Source organism: Epinephelus fuscoguttatus, linkage group LG20 (genome assembly GCF_011397635.1).
Source record: "Epinephelus fuscoguttatus linkage group LG20, E.fuscoguttatus.final_Chr_v1".
In the NCBI taxonomy this organism is placed as follows: Eukaryota; Metazoa; Chordata; class Actinopteri; order Perciformes; family Serranidae; genus Epinephelus; species Epinephelus fuscoguttatus.
In genome coordinates this window covers 36389829-36406311 of record NC_064771.1, presented here as the reverse complement: position 1 = coordinate 36406311, position 16483 = coordinate 36389829, and the positions used below count along the sequence as shown (strand labels likewise).

At 44.5% G+C, this 16483-nt stretch overlaps 1 protein-coding gene across 3 annotated transcripts in view; it reads right to left on the bottom strand.

Moving 5' to 3' along the window:
* cep131 (centrosomal protein 131) overlaps window positions 1–16448 on the bottom strand; it is a 32424-nt gene extending 15976 nt beyond the window's left edge. For 2 of the 3 annotated variants that reach the window (XM_049563244.1, XM_049563245.1), the window contains exons 1-19: window positions 16314–16448; window positions 13391–13587; window positions 13115–13209; window positions 8817–8928; window positions 8464–8591; window positions 7978–8082; window positions 6742–6921; window positions 6521–6638; window positions 6280–6399; window positions 4949–5141; window positions 4720–4814; window positions 4486–4614; window positions 4192–4384; window positions 3317–3414; window positions 1918–2097; window positions 1570–1761; window positions 1134–1271; window positions 312–437; window positions 95–211 (exon numbers count right to left, since the gene is read on the bottom strand). In XM_049563244.1, coding sequence (XP_049419201.1) covers window positions 95–211; window positions 312–437; window positions 1134–1271; window positions 1570–1761; window positions 1918–2097; window positions 3317–3414; window positions 4192–4384; window positions 4486–4614; window positions 4720–4814; window positions 4949–5141; window positions 6280–6399; window positions 6521–6638; window positions 6742–6921; window positions 7978–8082; window positions 8464–8591; window positions 8817–8928; window positions 13115–13209; window positions 13391–13576 — 2505 coding nt within the window. In that variant the 5' untranslated portion in view covers window positions 13577–13587; window positions 16314–16448. The remainder of the gene's footprint in view (window positions 1–94; window positions 212–311; window positions 438–1133; window positions 1272–1569; window positions 1762–1917; window positions 2098–3316; window positions 3415–4191; window positions 4385–4485; window positions 4615–4719; window positions 4815–4948; window positions 5142–6279; window positions 6400–6520; window positions 6639–6741; window positions 6922–7977; window positions 8083–8463; window positions 8592–8816; window positions 8929–13114; window positions 13210–13390; window positions 13588–16313) is intronic. The other variant, XM_049563246.1, reaches the window with a different exon arrangement.
* Window positions 16449–16483: the final 35 nt, after the last annotated feature.

Sequence of the window (16483 nt, the reverse complement as noted above, 5' to 3'; positions counted from 1 at the left end):
CTCAGAAGTGCACATGCAAACTCTTAAATCTTTACAGGAACATGAGATTATTACTGTGACTCCAGTTTTTCAGCTGGAGGGAACATGCTCTCACCATTTCATGCTGCTCCTGCATGTGTGCGATCTTCTTGGTGTACTTTTGGTCCACCTGCTTCAGCTCTCCCACCACTCCTTCACAGCGCTCACTCAGAGCTTTTTTATCATTGATCAGCTGGAGAGAGACACAACACGTTTAAAAAACCTCGAGGGGAGACAGAAACATGTCAGAGAAGTGTGATGCAGCTGAGATTAGAGCGTGCATGTCCCCCTACCTGATCAATGAATGTGAGGTGTCTCTGGATGGTGGCTTCATATTGTTCCTTCTGGAGCTGGAAGTTTCTGCTCAGCTCCTTCTCCGTCTCCTTCACATGTCTCACTGTGAGCTCCCTCTGCTGGGCCTGGAACACAGGAGAGGAGATACAGAGGGTAAACACACCTGGGTCTGGTTGCATTTAACAGGCTAAGGTTGCCTGTAACTTTCATCTGAGGAAGCCTTGGGAAAAAAAAGAGTTGCATAAAATCACCATGAGGATTTCCTTAAGATGGTGTAAAGGAAAACCCTTTGATCTCTAAGTGTTTGCCCTTAGCTACTGAAGTACTTAAGTATTCCCTTATGTGTCACCAGAAGCTCCTTAGCAACCATTTCCCTCTACCATAACTCATATTAACTGTGGCTGTATTGTTTTATTGAAACTAAATCAGTTTCCTTTCTTACTGTTACATTAGTATTTTTACATTTCTTCAATACTTCATCTACGGTTTGTTTCACAGCAAGATGTCTTGAATTGACGTTGTCCGTTACTTTTGGCCACATCTCTTTGTGCATATTTGTTACGACTGGGTTAAATCTATTTGGATTATGTGCTTGTGTTTTCCATATTCTCATCTTGTGTTTGGTTTTCTTTCTTTATTCATTCTCTTAACTGTCCATTTTAGAGAAGCTAGCTAAAGATAAAGACCAAAGATAAAAAGCTGCTGGTTCACAGGAAGTGACCACCATGAGATGGTGTATCATCTCTAGTCAACAACTCTCTGTACTTCTGATCTTCTGACAGGAACCACAGTGAAAGCCTTATTCTAAACAGAGAACCAACCAGTGCAGCCTGCAGCATGTTGACTGTGCGTTTCTTCTCCTCCAGCTCTAGCTTGATTCTCATCATGGAGCCGGTGACCTCGGCGGCAGTGGCAGACGCCTGCTCGACGCCAGCCAGCTCCTCCTCTGACAGCACAGCCTGAAACACACAGGATTCATTCAACAATCAGTCAGCATGTGTTCAGTGTTTTTATTTTACATTCTGTTGAAATCCGACAGATCTGACAGATTTGGTGACTCACAAAACATCTGCACCCAATTTATATTCAAACACACAATCACAACATTTACTCTCGATCTGATTCAAATATTAAGACAGATGGTTTTGGACTGGAACCTGAAACTGGTCATAAAAACAGACAAAGAATTAAAACAATAAGTGTAAGTATTGGAGCTTTTTAAACATGACAGTGTTGTGGCGCTGTCATTCTGCTGACCTCTCTGTGCGACCCTGAAGTGACCGAGCGCGGTCTCTCCTGTTCAGACTTCTCCATCTCGTCCAGGAAGCTCATGATGCTCTGCAGCTTGGCCTCAGAGAGCAGGGCGCCCCCGTCTGGCAGCGCAGGATGGTGACTCAGCTGGCCGTGACGCTCCAGGTTGTCTGTGGTCAGAGAGTTGGAGTCTCCGTCCTTTAATGACACACAGTAGAGACGCAGGTTACAGTCATGACATCATTAAACTAACATCTGGACAAAGAAAACAAAAGAAGTCACTCTGCTCTCAGCTCTACATATCTGGGAACTTAATACTTCAGGTGATGAATACGCCACATCAGGAGGTCTCACCTCGTCTATCCAGGCGTATTTCTCTTTGCTGTAGCACTTTGGCTCTGACAGTCTCTCTGGCTCCTCCTCTAACAGCTTCAGGGTGTCCAGCAGCTCGTTCAGGGTGGTTTTAGACTGAGCCCTGCTGGACAGAGCTCCCTGCCGCTGGTCCTCCACGCTTACAGACCTCTGCAGGATCTCCTGGAGCACAGAGAGAGCACACATGCTTACAATGGGAACTGCTTTAACATTTTACACTGATGATGATGGATTACTGATCAATAATAGGGGTCATTAATCTCTTCAACTCCCAACCTCCCTACCACAGACCCATTTTAATCTTTTTTTGGGGGGTCTTTAGGTAGAGAAAGCAGGTCTGTAGTGTTTGCCACCGAGAAGTGGTTTGCATCATCTGAAAGCTGGAACCTGAACATTAACTTGAGATGCAGCTCAGCACTATGCGTCAAGTTTTTCTGGTCATAAATCTGTAATAAATATTGTGTTCTGGTCAGTAAAGTAAGGAGTATACAGAGGCTTAGAACATTATGTTGGAAGTATGTGATGGTCATTCCCACGAGCACTTATGTCTCATAAGGTGTTGCAGTAATTTTTGGGCAGACACCATTTGTTACACAGATCTGGGGATAAATTTAACCATTTAGGACCGTTTGAGAAATTATAAAAATGGTTAGAAATCTCTCCAGAATACCACGTTAGGGCACCAAGACCTTGAGGAACACCACATAAAAATCCATGCTGTGATTTGGAATCAAAAACTTCTGCCATTTGGACATTTCTGTAAGAACTGGGGTTTTTTGTTGACTGTATGGTGAGCGCTTCTCTTCTGGAAACAGCTGACAAGCTCCCTTATTGTCAGTAAATCTATAAAAGCTATACACCTTCTAAATGCTCGCAGTCGCTAGTTTGTGTTTGTAAAGTTTCATGAGGCTGTGATAATCCTAGAGGTCAATATAGGTCAATTTATACAGTGAGGTCAAGTTTCAAAAAATGGTCTCACTACAATAAAATGGCTACTATCGGGGCTCACATCATCACACATTAATAAAATCATGGTAATTGAAATCACAAGAGTCTCAGCTTCCTGGTCATACCTGATTTATGCAATTTCAACATTGTTTAGAGACCTCAGTGTGCAGAAATATTCAAATACAATAGACGGAGATAACACATTTGTACTGCATGAGAAAAACGGCATGTAACTATCATAAAGTGAGCGTGTCTGTAAAGGGTAGACTCAGAGATACAAACAGAACCTATTTTCATTTAGATATCTTAAGGTGAGAGGTCAAAGGACCGCTGTGAAAATGGCCGTACCTTTTGTTCCCTCACTAAAATTAGCCTTACTTTCAAAATGTTAATCGACCCTGCAGATTAAAATGCAGACATTTTTTTAATTTACCTGTGAACACTGGGACCCTCTGCAATTGGACAAAGCTGGAGAAACAGCTCTGAAGCTGGAGAGTTCACTGAACTCAGCCACAACGTTCAGGTTAGAGTCTGTGAAAACATTTAATCAGGACAATTATTATACTGCTCTTTATTATTTTCCATGTTAAAAGGCCACATTTTAGTGACGTTAAAGGACTTCACTCATGACATGATCCTTAATTTATCAATTACACACCCAGTGTTACTTTGAATTTCCTCGCATGCCTCCATGGTGAATAAAGAATCAAAAAATTGAGAAAATTCTTGATAAATTAAAGCGATAGGGGTCCACGTTGAACAGCAAACCTTTATCAAAACATCTAAACCAAGTCTCATTTATCCAGATGTATTCTCAGGACTTCCCAAACACATAACTTCACTACAACATGACTATTTAAAACACTTCTACAGTAACAGTCTCATACTCTATGAGTAGCCACCTGGGCAGGTGTGTGCTTTTAAATTCTGCTCAAAGAAATGCACATGCAGAGTTCAAACGCAAGGGTTTAACAAATTTGTTTGGGAAGTTCTGAGCATATAACTAATTAAATGAGACCTGGATTTTGCACAAGTTGTGTGAGAGTTTGCAAACAGATGTTTTGTTATAGTTTTGCTGTTGTTAAGTGCGGAGCCCATTTACTTCAATTGGTCAAGACTTTTCTCTGTTTTTGATTCACTGTTCACCACTGAAAGTGAGAAAAACAAGGGTTCTTTATAAATTCAGCGTAACACAGGGTGAGTAATTAACAGACAAATGATCCCTCTGTGGGTGAACTCTTCCTTTAACTGGACATGAAGATGTTTTAGTGTTCAGTGAGGCTCAAACTGCTACAGAGACACACAGACCTGTGTTCTTAGCTTTCACATCTGTGGGTGACATCGGGCTGTTGTTGCTCGGTGATGCTGGACTTTTGTTGGTGAGAGAAATCCTGGGCGGCTTCTTGCGTCCAACGACACCTGTCTGCCTCAAGCTCTCCAGCTCCACCTCGGCTACATGCTGAGCCTCTGCAACCCAGTGGGCTCTCTTCTGCTGCAGCTCCTGCAACACACCACCAGAGGGAGACATTAGTCAATCAAGACTCAGTGTGATGGGACTGGATTACTTTGACTCTGAACTAGAGTTTACAACAAAGTCCGTACCTCAGGTGTGTTGACCTGGGAGGCAGCGAGGCGGGCCAGACGAGCTTTCTCTTTACGAATGTATTTCCTGTCGTTCTGCTGATGCTGCTGCTCCACACAAATGTCTGCCTCTGCTCTGTCGTCCTGATCCTACGAGGCAGATACAGAGAGGATTTGTTCATACATCAAGAGAGAGGGAGAGACAGAGGATGCAGGAAAAGGAGATCTGAGCTGTGAAGGTACAGAGTTATTTACCTGTGAGCACTGAGAGCCTCTGTGATTGGACAAAGCCGGGGAAATGGCTCTGAAGCTCAGCTCACTTAAGTCAGCTGCAACATTCAAATTGGAGTCTGTGGAAACAAATAATGAATCAGAACTCTTACTGCATGATTCAAAGTACCAGTTCTCCGCCACCATAAGAGGATTTAAAGATGTTATCTTGAACTGGGTGGTACGAGTGCTCTTAGTCTCTGAGCATAATCACCTGTGTTCTTAGCTTTGACGTCTGTGGGTGACATTGGGCTGTTGTTGCTCGGTGACGCTGGACTTTTGTTGGTGGGAGAAATCTTGGGCGGCTTCTTGCGTCCAGCTGGACCTGTCTGCCTCAGGTTTTCCAGCTCCACCTCAGCTGCATGCTGCACCTCTGCAACCCGCTGGGCTCTCTTCTGCTGCAGCTCCTGCAACACGCCACCAGAGGGAGACACAGAACAATGTAAACCATCATGATGCCAGGAGAGCATCCACAGAGAGGCTTGATTCAAATCTTTGAATCAAAGTATAACTTGGAGACATCATAGTTTCAAGTACATGATCTAATACAGTAGATTTGGTTCCAACTGTAGGTCACTGTGTCACATGAGAGAATTTCCACTTGGACACAAAAGATGCTTCTGAGCTGAAGGGAGCATCCCAACCATTGGCAGTCATTTTCAGATTCCCTTCTGCATTTCTGTAATCTCCTCCTCTTTTTGGCCGTGGACTAATCTCGTAGGTGGCCATTTTTAATCTCATGCCTCTGGGAGGTGAATTGTAGTAACGCTGTCACTTGTCACTAATGAGTGACAGCGTCGTTACGGTATGCCAGTGACTCACGACCAGTGAGAAGCTCTTTCTTTGTTTCAGTAGTGAACATGCAGCAGCTTGCTGGCTGAGGGATGACAGATGAGGAGGGTTTCCTTCTATTGCCCTTAATTTAAGTTTAACCTCTAATATTTCCTCGACCAGAGCTTTGCAGACGGGGTGCCGAGTCAAGGCCAGTACCCTTTAGAGTACTACGATCAGTATCCAACCCTAATATTGACAGCTTTGCACTCAGGGTGCCAAGTCAAGCTCAGTACAGAGCGACCAACAGAGCAACCAATGGAGCAGAGCTCCCTGGCCAGCTACTCCACAGAGCTCCACTGCAGCCCTCAAAGCTCTGTGTCTGGCTTCTAGCCTTCGGGGCACTTCGCGTTATTTCTGCCTCTTATCTAAGCCCACCGTTCTCACCCAAATGCGCTTTCAGATACTGGCACCAATGGATTTTACATGAATCAGTACCAATGAAATTCAGTCTGTACCCTTAAAAGTACAGAGTTCAGTATCCAACCCTGCTGATGGATGGTGCTAATTTTAAGCTCTGTTTGCATTTACTGATTCTTAAATATAAGGAACAAACTGCGCTCTGTATCAGTTCAATATGGAACACGTCTTTTAGTTTCCAATCACAGGACGGATTACATATTTTACAGAATGCTTAGTAACCTCACTCACAAGTCTTTCAAATTCATGGAAATAGAATACTAAAACTGCTGCAGGTAAATCAGAGGTGAGCACCTGGATGGCAGCCAGGCGAGCCAGACGAGCTTTCTCTTCACGGATCCGTCTCCTGTCTTCATCCTTTTTCTGCTGCTGCTGCTCCAGGCGACTGTCCTCCTCTGTTCTCTCCTCCCACTCCTAAAAAGGAAAGACATCGATAGTGTTAATGCAGTCATGGAAAGAGAGCGAGCGATAAAACCAGTTTGTACCACCGAGAATAAAAGCTGAGGAGTAAGGCAGCCTGGGGACAGATGGATACCTTTCTTTTACTGGCGAGGATGCGTTTGAGCGCCGCCTGGTTAGTGTGTCGTCTCTTGGTGTGGCGTCTGTACCAGCGCTGGATGGTGACTGCTGCCTGGTTCACCTGCTGAATAAACCTTGAAATCCACAAAGGAGCAGCTGTGAGTCACAGAACATTAACATGAACAGAACAGTAAACACACAGTAGAAACACAGTGGAAGCAGTGTAGTGGGTCTGACCTCTCTGCCTCCTCCTCTGTGACTTCCCTCCTGCGGGGCAGGACGGGGCTGCCACGCTGCACCGACACCGGAGATTTGTTGTTTGAGGTGGAGGGAGATGAGGAGAAATTCTTCTGGGACTTTGTCAGGGAGCTGTTGTCTTGTGACACCTCGTCGTTCGCTGTGGCCTTCAGGATGTTACTGAGGGAAAAATATGATTGGAAATTCTGAAAAACTTAATACAAGTTCAAAACGAGGGATAATTTGGAATTTTTTTAGTGGGTTTATATGAGGTGCTAGTCAGTGTATTACCTACAGTAGATCATGGTCGGCACGCCCCCAGTTTGGAGAAGCAGACAGGAGTACCGACACAGAAGCTAAGCAGTTTACTGTGATGGACGGGGGCAGCAGTAGAATGTATTTTAGCCACCTAAAGAAATCAGTATCAGTTTAAGTGTGCGCTATATTGAGAATATTTTCACTGCTTTACCTTTGTGTCAGACAACCCTTATCAACAGGGAATCTGTTAACAGCTTCAGTTCCCTGTCTATGCTCTCGTCAAGGCTGCCAGACTCCACTGACAAAAACAGTACTTTTAGCTAGCTGAACACAGGAGCTGCTGGTCTACTGCTGACTTGATTAGTTAGTTTATGTTGTTGTGTGACTTTGGTGAATCTGAGCTAAACCTTGAAACACCAAAGTCACACAGAAGCACAAACATGATCGAGGCAGCAGTAGACCAGCAACTCGTGTGTTCAGCAAGCTAAAATTACTGTTTTTGTCAATGTCGTCTGGCTTTGAAGAGGCTAGTTGGACATCACTGTCTGACAGCAAGGTAAAGCTGTAAAAATATTCTAAATATGGCGTACACTTAGACTGATACTGATTTACATAGGTGGCTAAAGCATGTTTTGCTGCTGCCCCCGTCCATAGGCAGTTACTCCAGTACTCCAGGCTGCTTCTCCAAACTGAGTATGCCGACTGACATGTACTGTAGGTGATACACTGATTATGGATCAGTACCTCATACAACCCCACAAAGGATGTTAACTATCCCTTTTAAAATCAGAGTTGTACTATGGTGTGTTTCTGACTCAATTGCAAACATTGAACCAAGATGGTGACACTTTATTTTCTATTTTCCTGAAACTTTACAGTCAATAAAATTCCAATAATTTGGAATCAAACATGTTTTTCTTCATCAGCAAAACACATTGGATAAGCTCTATTAACATCTTCAAACCTATTCAGACATACTTGAAGGACGGCCTCTGGTTGGAGCTCTTGGGCGTGAGTGGTTTCTCAGAATAGTTGTTGTGTAAGATGGTGGTGACAGAGTTCCCCACAGCTCCCTTGTTGCTCCTGTAAAAACAGAGAGGTACAGTGACACTCTGCAGGAGACAGTTTGTGTCACGTATCATGAATGCCAATGCCACCTTCTTTCACTTCACCTCCCTCAAGGCATTAAGGTTTACGGTACGTGCTTTGACACAAATTCTTCCCATGTTACAAACTCAGCCCACACAGATTTTCATGGAAGAAAAACTCAGTGTGTGGGTGAAATTCCTGTAGGCAGTATCAGCTGCCATGATCAACAGGTATGAAATATGAGAAGCAGCTAGAAATATAGAATGCAGCAGTGCAAGTAGTCACCGGACTGGAGTGGGGTTTGTTCCTGCTCTGCTGTGTGTGTCTGTGTGTGTGTGTGTGTGTGTGTGTGTGTGTGTCAGAGACGGTGCCCACCTGTTGTTGGCAGTGAAGGTGGCAGCCAGAGCGATGCCAGGCTCCCTTTTCTTCAGGCTGGTGGGAGAGTCCATGCTGCCGGTGCTGCGGGAGCTGGAGTGCGGGGGGAACGCTCTGGGCTGATCGTCCTGAAAGAAGAAAAACTTGTTACATCCTCAGCTACTGTAAAATTTGACACCCTCAGGCCCCGACCACACAGAGAGCATTTCAGCAGCTGGAGGTGGATTTTTGTAATTGTTTATAATGTGAATGAAGCTTTTTGCTCTACATTGGTCCGGTATGGTCCAGTATATCAAAGTGTATATTAAGTCAAATGTGATGACAAATGTCAGAGTGTGTTTGGTGAGAAATACCAGGATGTTCCATGTGGTTCTGTCCGGTGAGGCTTTGCTGAGGCTGGCCAGTTTCTTGCGTCCATCTGAGCTGCTGTCAAACAGAGCCAGGTAGTCCTCACTCTGGTCCTGACTGAGAAACACACACAAGCCACACACAGGTTAGGCTCATTATTTTATGTAGAGCAATACTGCGCTCTACTCAAATATCACAGATGGAAACAGAAATTACAGACTGTTATTTAAGAAACCTGTGAAAATAAAACCCAAATGATTTGCATGGACAGGCACCACCAGAGTGTTGTGAACTCAGTTTGTCTTCATGTATCAGACACTTAGATTTAATGCTTTTTCTGACTTTTTAAAGATTTTTAACCAAACCATAAGCTGCAGGCATCTAAAGCTAGTTCACATTACATGATTTTCACCGCAATTTTGATGTCGCAGAAGATCTTGAGAGCCACCATGGGGCAGAGGTAATAAGTTATTTAAACACATGATAGTAGGTCAGACTGCAGTCGCTTCTTTTGGTCTTGCTTCCATAGCCATGATTGCTTGTTTCTCTCCCAAGATCTGGCAACACTGACAAGCCGGCCGGCAAGCAACAACAACGATGGCAGCGTCCACAGGATCACGGGGAGCGTGTTGTGTTTGGATAATAAAGAATATCCGTGCGCCAACCCTTGGCTCAGCAGTTGTGTTGTGCACGGCCCCTGCCTTTACGATGTGTCGTCTCCAAGTTTGGTGACGTCACCGCATTATCTGGGGCTCTGTCTGCGAGGGCTCGGTGAAGAAATCTTGTGGTGTGCACACACAGGTCGGAACGCAGTTGGTGAGACTCACTCTGACAGAAACACACATCGCCAGGTATGAACACTCAAAAGATTACGACAGTCTCCGTGACACAAAATCAGGGTGAAAATCATGTAATGTGAACTAGGCTTAAGAAGAAAGGCCAAACATAAAGAAAGGCGAACATAGCAAGGTGAAACACCAAACTAGACTGAATCTGAGAATCTGAGTGGGCTATTACGTTCACTTTCAAAGACACTGTTACATTCAGTGGTAGTTTTAAAGATTTGTAAGATCAGAAATGTAGAATTTCACGTAGACAATCTCCGCTCATTTTGACAGAGAGAATTAAAGGGTGGATAAATTAAATTAGATGAAATGTTTGCATCAATTAAAACTTTTTACTTTTATGGTCAATATTTCTGAAACTGAATAAAGACATTTTAAGGTTCTGCAGAAACCCTGTAATGGACTTTTTTAAAAGGCAAGAAAATAAGTGGGTGAAAACACATTCTGGGCTCAATTTCCACACACCAAGAGCTTAGCACGACACAATACACAACTAAAGCAGGGACCTCGGGTCGTGGCTATTAGTGGCAGCTTTTGTGATTAAATGTTGTAATGACAGCTGCAGAAATGGGACTCATCCCCTTCTCTTCTCTTCTCCCCCCCGTACTGGAATTCAGTGTGTAGCAGCTGACCGTCTGCTTGGGGGAACTCCGTTATGGATTCCATGTAAATGTGTGCATGCATATGTTGATCCCGGCGGCCTGTCATTCATGCTTCAAATAGCCTCACACACCAGCACCTCCATCATGAGGCACAGATGTAGGGTGACCTTGTGTCTGGCCCGGCCTCCTCTGGTATCTGTGCTGCAGCCTGCCTATGCTGTGCAGGGTGTTTCTGTCTGGGTCAGTATATAAATGAACATGTGTGTGAGCGTGTGTCTTCCGGAGGGGGGGGGTGGGGGTGAAGCCAGCTGGCCCAGTGAAAAGAAATCTGACAACACAATTCAGGCAGCACATTCCTCTACTTTTTGCTTTACAAGAGGGTGGTGCACAGAGGGAGAGGGGTGGTGAGTGACCCAGTGACAGCCCTCAAAGACTCAGAGACTTGGAGGGGGTATTTAGAATGTCTTTAAATTTAAAGCCCCTCTGCGCTGCATCCTCAGGAGGGGGGGATGGCGGCAGCTGCCGAACAATAGAACCAGAGCGTGCACACACACTTCTCCTTTCACTGGCTCCTGGTGGAGGGGGTAACCTGACCCTGAGGTCCAGGCCCTCCCCCTCTAACCTGGGACAAAGAAAGTCCCTGCACCCCGCGACCCCAGCAACAGCCGCACAGCCTCCCTCCACTCTTTATCATGCAGGAGCTGGCGCGCCACAATTCCCATTGTCCGAGCTGCTGAGGCTTCAGGGCTGCCAGCTGTTGCTCGCTGAAGAGAGGCACTCTGGTTTAAAGAGCAAAGAGGGCTGAGCTGCTGGCAACATGAGCTCCACGACTGTCTGACACACATTATCTAAACATTCTTTTCTTTCACTTCCAAAAACACGTCCTTCATATTTCAGACACATGTATGTTACTGCATAGTTTATCTGGCGATCTAACTGAGAAGAACAAGTTTTGCCTGGTGCTTCGCAGAGCACATCCATCAGCACATAGTGTACAATATGCAGTTCAGTGTGTCAATGTCAGTGATAAGGAATGAAGAAAACTGGCCCAGAGAAATGAGAGGTGATACTGACTCACTGATCTGCAGGTAAATGTGTTACAAGCATAGATATTCTCAATATTCTTATCGACCTTCGACAGCTTTGTCTTGCAGATATGTGCCTAATGTATAAATTAATTCATGGTCTTGTGCCACCACCACTTAAATGTGTAGTATTCTATGAGCTTCAATTTTTTTATCAACAACCCTTAAAACACGAGTCAAGCTAAAGAAAACGGTGAATATTTCGGAATATTTGAAAGATATGAATCATAAAAAATACAAGCATGCATGTCCTAACTGAGCTGAATATTTTGATGTTTGAATGAGTTTGTATGTTGAAAAATGTGGAGGAGGTAGAGTGACAAAAAAGTGGGGAGAAGTCTGGCAAAGAATAACAAGAGGTGGGAATGCTTTGTAGAAGTCGCACCAAATCAATACCATGTAAGTTTCATCCAGTGTAAAATATTGCCACAGTGCTAACATTTTGCTACTGACTAATATTCCACTATTTGCTGGAGATCTCTGCTCTAAAAGAGGAGATGCCAATGGCTATACAGCTCAACTTGCTGTGCAGGCTTTAAAGGGATACTGCACCCAAAAATGAAAATGCAGCCATTATCTACTCACCCATATGCCGAGGGAGGCTCAGGTAAAGTTTTAGAGTCCTCACATCACTTCTGGAGAAAACAAATAATTGAAACCACAAAATATCTCCATACTGCTCGTCCGTAGTGATCCAAGTGTCCTGAAGCCCCGACATAAAAAGTTGTTTGGAAAAACCTCATTTGAACTCTGTTTTTAGCCTCATTGTAGCCTGTAGCTCTGACTGCCTCTCTGGGCACCGCGCTCACGTGTTTTTGGACGTTTGAATCTGGGGCGCCGTCAGCCTCCATTAGGTGGAGTTGTGTTGCTACCTCCTCTCCCCTTGGATCTCTGCAAGTGATGTGAGGACTCTAAAACTTCACCTGAGCCTCCCTCGGCATATGGGTGAGTAGATAATGGCTGAATTTTCATTTTGGGTGCACTATCCCTTTCAAGCAGCAAAGAGAAAATGATTTCCAGAAAAAAAAAGCTGTTTTATTCAGGTGTAAAACTACTTTAAAATGTATGAATAAATGACATGATACTGGATCAGTTCACAGACTCGCGTACTTGAGCACCCCAATCAGGTTTTACAGACAGCATCGGGGGCATTTCAGATTCTGGTATCTGTCTGAGGACCACAGATGTAAGCTATATTGCTAACTTTGGCTCAACAGTTGTGTTGTGCACGGCCCCTGTTAAATAACCTAATAAAATTACTAAGGGTTTGTACACACACGTTTTCCATCGGCTGTTTTCATTGTAGATGAACGGCAGGTGCGCTAAAATGCCAGAGCGACGCCCAAATGACATCCAAGCGTTTCTAAGCGCCTATTTTTCAAGGTGCTGAGATAAACAGTTTAACTTCTGCAGCAGCACGCACCCAATGTCATGTGATGAGGAACAACCAATCACAGCTGACAGATACCTTTCCCTTCTTCCGTAAATACCAGTTTGTGGTTAATATGGCTGTGCAGGGCTTCCCTCAGCTTTAGGCCTACACACTTAAAAAACAGCGCCTGAAAGAAAATCAGCTCTGCTCTCAGGATGGCAGGTGAGTAGGCTGCCTCTAAGCAGCAGCCTGCCTCCGCGCTCTTGAAAGTTGGCACAGAAGAGCACCCAGCACCCTACTTTGTGTTTCCCAGGCTGTTAAGAATGCAGCATGTGTATGGCCCCTTATAGTTCCAGTGTTTTTGAATCAGCAGGTGTGTATGCATGTGTGTGTTTGTACCTTAAACTGATGTTGGCCTGCTGATTAACCTGAGTGGTGCTGTTGGAGCGCCTCAGGTTCTTAATGGAGCGGGAGCTACCAAAGCTGGCATCACCCTGTGGGTTAAAAGCTTTGTTAATGAATCATAAGATCTGTTTGCAAACACCACACAGTCAGAGGACTCTGAAACAACCTAAAAGACCTGAATTTGCTCTTTGCTGCATCTTGATTAGATTATAACTAGTAAACAACCAGCAGCTCCACTCTGCTGCCAGTACACATATGGCAGTTACTCACCAGGGTGTTGCGTTTTCCTCTGCTGTCACTCGCCACAGAAACCGACACAGAGCGAGAGAAGTACTTCCCCGGCGACGCACTGCTGGGTCTTTTGGACATAGAGAGCTGGGAGCCTGACAAGCTGAGGTCCAAGGCATCTCCTGAGACACCTGTCGGGATGGATGAAGGGCTGCGTGCTGTATGCATCCTTTGAAAACCTGAAACATAGTCAGACAGGCTTGGATATAAGACACAATAGGATACACATGCTATTAGCCTGAGGACTGTGGGAGCAACCATAACAACAGAGGAAGTAACAGCCACTTTCCCCCTGATTGTTTTGTCTCCCAGGGAAACCAACAACAAAACCACTCACTATTTTTACTACAGCTGGGACAGAGAACGAGCTCAAGTCACAGTTTGAAGGAGTAACTAACAGTACTGACAGTTGGTGGGTCATGTTCTGTGTCTTAACAGCTAAATGTTTATCATGTTAGCCACGAGCTAAGCCAGTTAATATAAATAAAATGTAATGCTGCTAAAGCTACAAGGCTAACATGTTTCAGAGTGGCTCTCCGCAAACATATGCTTACTCTTTACAACATATTACCATTGCTGCTACACTGTGGCAGGTGTGTGTTAGCTCTGTTAGGGACTGTTTGTTACTTAAATCTAAAAGATAATCCTATAAAATAATGCTAAAAATAATCCCTTTGCACCAGACAGAAAACACTGAAATTTGTTTTCAAGTTTTTTAACTCAAACATCCTCCGGCGTGCCAAGTTACTGATATTACCACTGTTGTGAACAGTTTATTTGAGAAAGCTTTACAAGCACAGCTTGTGTAATGCTGCAATTTCTAGGGAGGTTTTGCATTTTGCTTAAGAGTTAAGCTGTTTGCTTTGGTGTTAACTGTCACTCTGCATCTTTATGATGGTCCCTCAAGCTGTCAGAGCTAGCATGGAGCCCACATGGTAACTAACTGCACTCCCTGAGGAAATATGATCACTATTTGGAAAAACAAAAGAGTGATTCCAGAGAGAAGCAGACAGAGGGGTCTATAGTCTGTATTTGAAGGATATATCCAGGATGTCAAACTGACTCAGCAGCAACAACAGGTTAAAAAGACAAAGATAGTTAGAAGCTAAAGCCGAACTATAGGCTACAGATCACAGTGTAAAAGTGAACCACCACATCACTGCTGATCACCACACAAGACAATGAATATAAAGGGAAACTTTGCTGATATTGAGCCAGTTGTGTGGCATCACAGTGTGTGCAGATGAATGGTGTTTGGCTTCCCCTGGAGCTCCCCAGTCATTCATCGGTGGAGGTCCAGCAACAGAGGTCTGGGCGCTGGTGGCACAGGGGAAGCCAAACGCCATTCATCTGCACACACTGCGATGACACACGGCTGGTTGAATATCAGCCAAGTTTCCCTGCTTCCTGTACAGCAGGCTAGACCTTTATTCAGTGTTGTAATCATTAAAAAGCAAAGCAGCATGTATTTAATCAAAAAGCTACACTTTTAGTGGCGAGCTAGCAAAGGAGCCATACAAATACCGTGTTTGTTGCACCTTTGAATTCATTGTTTTTAATGTAGACTTGTAGCAGGCACACTCAAGTGCCACAGCAATGCCGTTGCAGCGTGCACACATTCTCAAGCGCCTATTTGTCAGGGTGCAATGGCTGCGCCCTGAGATAAACTGAACTCAACTTCTGGAACGCAGCAGCATGCACCACACGTTATGTGACGAGGACCAACCATTCACAGCCGAGAGATATCCTTACCTTCATCTGTACATATTGGTGTATGTGCAAAGGCGGCTGGAAGAAGATCAGCTCTGCACTCAGGTAAATAGGCTATGATATGGTGCTTGTTGAGATTGCTTAGCAACCTCAGATGCAACCTGCGCTGCACCCTTGAAAGCTGGCACAGAAAAGGTACATGAGTAGCATTCAGCAGCAGCAGATGGGGCATGTGTACGGCCCCTAACACTTTATTTATTAGGGGTTGATTTCAGTTTTGCAACAGGGAAGAACGTCTATGTCCTTCCTCTCCAGCTCAGGACTATGATTAATACACAATGTGCCCCAGGCACGTTCATCTCAAAACACCAGCCAACACTGAAATGAAGAAAATCTGAAATGACCCGGCTGTGCAGTTGTTAGACCCTCTTCAAAGCTGGCTGATGATGCACAATGATTGGACAGGTGGGACTAAGCCAAGGGTCAATACCTGTATTTGGTGTGAATATTAGAAAATGGTTATTTATGGTGGAGGGAGGAGGGTCATGGATTTCTGCCAGTCACTCAGGGAGGCTCAAGGAAAATATCTGTAGCTCAGGGGAGGGTCAAGATTAAAAGAAACAGTCACACCGCAGCCACCCTGCTCCCCTGATAAATACAGAACAGTCCCTTAGCTAAACTTATCATCTCCCATCACAGGAACAAGACTGAAGAATGACAGGTGTGATAAATATCATTACACAGCACTAGCTTGAGTAAAAACACAGTTGTCTGCACCTAACTTTAGTTCACACACAGTAATACTTGCATGCTAGCTGTTGCTACACTACACGACCCGCACGGTAAGCTAACAGTCATTATACCGTTACTAACGGTTCATGCAGAGTTAACGTTGACCGGGACAGATTATCCCCAACTGATGCAAATCTGCATGTTTTACATTGTAACGTCATTTAAACACGATACAGTTCATTTACACTTTTGTAATTAAAATACAATCGCATTTCCCTTCAGCGGTCACACAGACGTTAACGGTTATATCCTTAATAAGTTGGTTGAAATTAAAAACGGCTGTTTTTCCAGATGAAGTCTGGTGAAGGAAAAGCGTTACTAGCTAACGTCTTTAACGTTTCTCCGTCAAGCACCAACTAATGTTAGCTACTAAAACAACTTAGCGTTCAGTAACGTTACTCACTTCAGGAGCTGGATGGCACCATGTCTGAAAATCTCTTCACACTTCCACGGCTGTGTTTTAATTCCCAACACGGTCCTTGTGACACCAGTGAAAGTCCTCCGTTTACTCAGTGGACAAATACTGGGAACCAAATAATCTCTGTGGTAACAACACAGATAACGGCCGCCCCT